The sequence below is a fragment of the Cupressus sempervirens genome, chromosome 10 (assembly GCF_028749045.1).
Source record: "Cupressus sempervirens isolate cs-2001-9-10 chromosome 10, ASM2874904v1, whole genome shotgun sequence".
NCBI lineage: Eukaryota > Viridiplantae > Streptophyta > Pinopsida > Cupressales > Cupressaceae > Cupressus > Cupressus sempervirens.
Window position 1 is genome coordinate 377,107,057 of NC_143127.1, and position 6,840 is coordinate 377,113,896.

At 32.4% G+C, this 6,840-nt stretch overlaps 1 protein-coding gene across 1 annotated transcript in view; it reads left to right on the forward strand.

Moving 5' to 3' along the window:
- Positions 1-5,296, forward strand: part of LOC149534248 (putative methyltransferase TCM_000168) — a 51,790-nt gene extending 46,494 nt beyond the window's left edge. The window contains exons 4-10 of the mRNA XM_089806582.1: positions 3,419-3,457; positions 3,586-3,798; positions 3,902-3,965; positions 4,097-4,204; positions 4,684-4,753; positions 4,853-5,129; positions 5,222-5,296. Coding sequence (XP_089662708.1) covers positions 3,419-3,457; positions 3,586-3,798; positions 3,902-3,965; positions 4,097-4,204; positions 4,684-4,753; positions 4,853-4,931 — 573 coding nt within the window. The 3' untranslated portion in view covers positions 4,932-5,129; positions 5,222-5,296. The remainder of the gene's footprint in view (positions 1-3,418; positions 3,458-3,585; positions 3,799-3,901; positions 3,966-4,096; positions 4,205-4,683; positions 4,754-4,852; positions 5,130-5,221) is intronic.
- Positions 5,297-6,840: the final 1,544 nt, after the last annotated feature.

A 6,840-nucleotide genomic window follows, 5' to 3' on the forward strand; every position in this document is an offset into this window, starting at 1 on the left:
GTGGATGGTGTCAATCCATATGGAGATATGAGATCTATTTACTCAGTATGGCCTATTTTTGTTATTAACAATAAAATTCCTCCTTGGATGTCCATAAAGAGGGAGCACATAATTTTGTCAATGATTGTACCAGGTTTTTAAAAAAAATTTATAGTTATCTAAATTAATTTATAAATAGTGCATGAAAATGGTTATAATAATTACGTAATGTTTATGTTCATTCAATTGCTAGGTAAATACCAAGTTAAAGATATGAACATGTATATTGAGCCCCTAATTGACGAGTTGTTGAAGTTATGGAATGGCATCACTATGTATGACATCTCTAGACTGATAGGACATCGACAATTTCAATTCTATGCAATGCTTGTATGGACAATACATGATGCCCCTGGGCTAACTCATTTTTGCGGTATGTTATATTGTTAAGATCACATATTTTTGGTTTGTTATAGTGCTTACACATTACTATCAAATGCTTAAGTTGCACATGATAATTGTAAATGATCTAATTATACATGATCTTTTAGGTCTTCAGACAAAGGGAAAATTTGCATGTCCAGTTTGTGCTCCGAAGATGAAACGTCGTCATTTGAGAAGTTTAGGAAAGCAGGTTTTTGATGAGTTTAGACACTTTCTCCACAATAATCATAGGTGTCAAATTGCTAAAAAACATCTTTTCAATAGGAAAGAAGAGACATCATCAAGGCCACAAAGAATGACACCTCATTTATGGAAGTTGGAATATGATCGACTAAATCGTCGAGGTAACGTCCAATTTGTCATCCAAAGTTTAAAATTTGTATTTCGATAGTCTTATATTTACTAATGTTGTAACTGATGCTCATGAAGGTCGTCAAGGCATCAATAACCAACTTCCTAAAGGAATGAAAAGTTATCCTACTCAATTTAGTAGGTTACCATACTACAAGGATCTCCCAATCACACATTTGTTTGATACTATGCATATTGGAAAGAATGTAACAGAGACACTATGGAAAATGTTGGATGGAAGAAGTGATAGAAAACAAATTGTTAAAATTTGTATTGACATCCATGAATCTAATCATGCACTAAAACTTTTCATTGAATCAAATAGGAATGGAGACCACATAAATACAAGTGCCCTTCCTTGGTTATTAATGGAGCAACAAAGTGATGCATTAAAAGAAGTCATAAAAAAACGAAAAATTTCCAACAAGATTTGCTGCAAATATAAGCACTCTTCTATCAAAGAAAGGTGATTTTGGGCGAGGGTTGAAGACAAATGATTGGCATACCTTCCTCAAGGTAAGTCATTTTTTCTATTTACAGTATATTTGAAAGATTGAATGTAGTACCAGTTGCATTATTTAATAATATATTGAAATGATCATTTTTTAATGATTGCAGTTCTCCTACCTCTATCCCTTCCACAACAGTTTGACAACAATATTAAACAAGTTATATATGATCTTGAAAAACACATGAGGTTAGAAGAGTGTTTTTTCTTAGATTCATATATTTTTATCTGAAATCTATTCTATAATTTTATTTGAAATCTCCTCTATGTATTTTTGCATGTTGAATCTCATTTAGGTGGTTATCATCTAAAGAAATTGATAAAAAAGATATAAAATATTGGAAGAGAAAAATTCCACAACTTATGTGTGAAATGAAAAAGTGTTTACCTCCAACGTTTTTCAATGCTCAAGAACACTACCTCATACATCAAGTTGAGGAGATTGAATTGTGTGGACCTGTATAAGCTAGATCAATGTGGATGGTTGAGAGAAATTTGAAATTTATGAAGGGCTTGGTTTGACAAAGAGCACGTCTTGAGGGTTCTATGATAGAGGGATATATGATATACCAGACCATGGTGTATATCAATGAATATCTTCCAAAGTTTGCAGCAGGTATCCATCTAGATCACATTTGGGATCCCAACTGTAATGACAAATTCAAAGGGGAGTACCTGACGGGGAAAGGTAGATTGAGGAGGGTGAGAGGTAATTATAAGTTTTTTTTTATACTTTAACAATTCTTATCCATCATCAATATATATAAGTTGTTTCTAATTGGTGTAATTGTCTTCTTTATAGTTGGTCATGAGTGGGATGCACTACACTTGTATATTGCAAACAATCTTGATTGGATGATAGTGTGGATTGAACAATCTCAAGAAAATGGTCGCTCATTAACATGGGATGGTGTTGCATCATTGGTTAAAGAAGATCATCGTAATGGAGATCCCAATGTTACACCAATGGTACTTGATCTAATATATGGCTTAAGAGATACAAAGGTATGCATAAGATTACTAATCATGAGACATAAGTTTAATATCAACTCACAAATCAATGAGACGATTCTTGACATGTTTGAATAATTGTAGGTCAAATAGCACAAAGCTATGTACTACCATGTCTATAAATTTCGCACAAAAAAGTTAGATAAAACAAAGAAAATGTGTGATTCCAAGATAAGTGTTGTCTTCACAGTCACCAATATTTCATCTAGAACTGACATACATCCTCAACAATCTAAAAATTGATACTATCGCATTTTGGATGATATACATGAGTGTGCCTTTAATTTGTTCAAAATAGTTCTATTTGTCATCAAATGGTTTAGGTTATGACTGAATCAAAATGATCCTGATAGCACTGTTATTGAACATGACAGTGGATTTACTATGATTAATACAAGGTCATTTGAGCTAGTCAAAGATGAGCCCTATGTTCTTCCAAGTCAATGCTAGCAAGTGTTTTACTTTGGTGTTCTAGACAAACCAAGTTAGTCATTTTTTATTAGACATGACCCAAGAGGAAGGCCGATAAAGTATAATGTGATCGAAGAAGAAGATATTGAAGAAGCACAAGAGGAAGTAAATGATTATCAGGAATGACAGTTACCCAGTGATGAAGAAGAAGAAGATGGTGATGATTTTGGTCATGGTAATGATAATGGTGATAATGATGATGATGATGCTGATGATGATCATGATCATGGTGACGAAGATGGTGATGATCATGGCGATGATGGTCATGATGATGATGGTGATGAAGATGGTGGTGGTGACGATGACAATCAAAGTGACGAGTACGATGATGGTGATGATGATGATGATGATGATGATGATGATGATGACATGGATGATGATCATGATGATCAATGAAATCTTTAGGTATGATCAATGTCAACTATGATGGGGTCTTGTATGACCAAATATTTCTTTCCAAACCATATGTGCACATATAAACATTAAGTAGAACATGCCAAATATTTTTTTAGATATAAACATTAGTTATGCTAAATTTTTAACTTAAGAAAAATGATTTACATATACAATCTACTTTATTATTAATATTTTTTTGGTAAGTCTATTACTTTAATTTTGCTGCTGATTTCTAAGACTTACTAATTTTTTTCATAGGGCGATATGGATGCACCATGTCAGACACCTTCAGTAGAGGTAAACATTAATTATTGTAAATTTTAATGTTACTATAGAAATAAATGTCCTATTATTATCTTCTTTTCTTTATGGCTTTGGAGTTATTTTGATAAAAGTATACGAATATTTGATGTCACAAATGATAGGAAAAAGCTACAATGATCACTGATCAAATGCAGTCTGAAATATGGGCATCATATCTACATGACATTGGCCTTAGTACTGACCCTATATTCATCACCCAAAAAATTACACAAAGATACACTGATGAGCTTGTTCAAATTATCATCAAGGGTGACAGAAGTGAGGAGAAAGAGGCACTGAGAATAGAATTGGACCATAGAATCCAATCTTTGAAAGTAAGTAGTAATTCGACTAAAGTAGTAATAGAAGTTCAATAGATATTAATATTTTATAGTATCTTATGGATCATGATCTCTGATTTTATGTGTTCTTGTATAGACATATGTGCTAGTTGCGACATCACATGCTGAACATGGTCAGGGTTGTTTCATAGTACCTTCATGTAAGTAACACTTTGTTTGTTTTGATCAACATTATAACACTTACCTTTTATTTTGTCAATGTTTCTTGCTAGTATCCCATTTGATCTTTATCCATTGCAAATTTCTTTGCTAACAATATTCTATTCTTCAGCTCATGATGAAGTGTGGACTCCTCCTTCGGTTGGCGGTCCACTATTATCTGTTGCATTGTCAGCAACAAGGACCATGCAAACATCATCATCTATGCCCAGTAGAACTGGTAAAACCTTTTTTTGCTATATTTTGTAATGTGCTATATTTTGTAATTTCTTTCTACAAGTTGATGAACAATGAAGTATCACATTAGTTCTTAAATGATGTCTACAGAAGCTTGTATACACACACCATGCATACATACATACATACATATATATATAGTCACACATAGAGAGACATGGACATAGGCAGGGAGGTAGACCAACAGAGAGTAGTACTAAAATTGTCATTTAATTGTTATGATGTTTCAGTTGATAGAGCAATAGAGAGCAGTACTACTGAAGTTGATCCATTTCTTGGAACAGTTCGTGTGATTAGTGCTAGTTTGTATGAAGGGACATTGTTGCTAAATAAGAAAACTGTGTTTCCATTAAGAGAACAAAAGCTTCTAGGTGCTTTAAAATTGATATTTTTTAAAGTGTAAATTTAGTTTACTTTTACATTACTCATTTTGGACTAATAAATCCTTTTATGTTTTTGTAGGTAATAATGCTTTCTTTGAACATCTTTTTCATATGACATTGAGACTATTTGGACCCACCATACGTAAAAGGTACATAGTTTCATATCATTGCTACATAATTTTTATTTTCTTCTATTTATTATAATATATTAAAGTTATTGATCTAACAATCTATTTGTTTTTAAAAAGGTGGAATTTACAAGCTGGGGAATTAAAAAATCAGTTGATTGCATCCATTGAGGAGAAATTTGGGAAAAACATTTTTTGACACTGGCCTACTTCTAAAAAGAGCAGCAAAGCATATAAAAACTATGAGAGGTCAATATAGAAGGGGTCTTAAGGATAACCCAAACTATGATTGACCTCCTATGATTCCACCAATGGAGTGGAATGAAATAATAGAAGATGCAAAAGAGAAAAGGCTATGTGAAGATAGAGATAATGAAGTAGCACCGGGCAAAAAGAGGTATGTCATTATAGTATTAAGTACATTGTAATCATGCACTAATTATTGATATTTGTAAATATATAATCTAAGATTTTTGAAATTTTCCATAGATTGCAGGACACATCCATGGCTACAAAAGTGAGAATAGAAAAGGTTGGCCAAACAAACTTGGCTCTGGTGGCTATATGAATTTGCGATCTCGACTTGTAAGTAGAGCAATGAATTTTGTTTTTTTTTTTAAATATAATGTTGCAAATAGTTTTGTTTAGTGAAACCATACATGGAAAACTGATGTTATCAAGAAAAAACCACAGGGCATAGATTTCAATGTGGAGGTCATAGATAAAGATAGACAAACTACCTTGAAGGAAGGCTATAAAGTTGTGGTTGCACGCGTACGTGAAGAATTTGTAAGCCTTGCCCAAGAATCCAGTGCACCAAATGATATCTCACAAGTAAATTGGTTAGATGAAAAGTAAATGAAATTAAATAGTCAAGAAGATTCTTTTTTGGTATTAGTTTTAAATGTAAATTGACTACATAACAATGTGAATAACATTTTATTGCAGCCTTTATATCCTACCACAGAACCTGCTCCTAACAAAGGCCATGATGTGCATTATAGTTGTGGAGGTATTAATTTGCTATTGGAAATTAATTATGCAATTATTAATGCAATTTAGCATCTTCAATTGGAATTTGACGTGTATCCTTTTTTTGAATATTTTAGAGCATGTTGAGCATCATGCTGAAGGACTGAACCATGTTCCAAGTGTTCAACATGTCGACGCAGTGGTAGATCAAAATGTTAATATACATGATGTGGCATTGTCAGGTAAGAAAAATGCATTTTATGTTGTACTCGTACTTAATTACAAACTTGTAACAGTTAGAAAAAGAAAAAGAGTATGCCAATTTATCGCACTCACTTGTTCTTGCAACAGAGCCCCCTTTAGTGTAGCAACCTCCTGCTCCTCCAAAGAGAAGGAGCCATCATAATTTGACATTACATGTGCCACAAGAGGAGGAGAATGAAGAAAATATGGATTTCCCTATGAGCGCTTTTCTTAAGAGAGCTCAGAAAAACAAAAAAAAGAAATGATGTTTTAAAAATTTTCTATGATAAACCTTGTTGCATAATGAAAGAACTTTTTTTTAAGTAATTATGTATGAATGATGGGTATTAATACAGATTTTTATTTTATGTTAATGAATATTATTATGTTTTAATGAAATTTTGATTAGTATTGTGTATTAATGATTTTTATATCATATTAATGTATGTTATGTGATTGTATTGATTGAATGTTATAGTTCATAAACAGATGAATGAATGAATGAAGTATGTAATTAGATGATAATGGGTACTTTAGATTGATGTTAGGGGGAGGGGGGTGAGGCCAAATGAGCTTCCACCTTCACATGGTTGGCCTTGTTAAGTAGAGAATATTATAGTATTCTTGAAACCAAGTGAGGCTCAAATTTGTTAAGTCTTCAAACACACATCCCAATTCTCTTTAACGAGACTAAAGTTTTTTTGCTTGTAATAGTCTCATTGTAGTCATCTTCTGGTTCCTTAAACATACAGTTCTTGGTTAGTTTAAATCCCAATTATTAGATATTTGTCCACATTGGAGTTAGTTTGGCATAGAAACCTGCATATTTTATTATATATATTTAGTCAACTGAAAGCAATGTAGAAAGCATTCACATAGTTGATGTCTAAAAA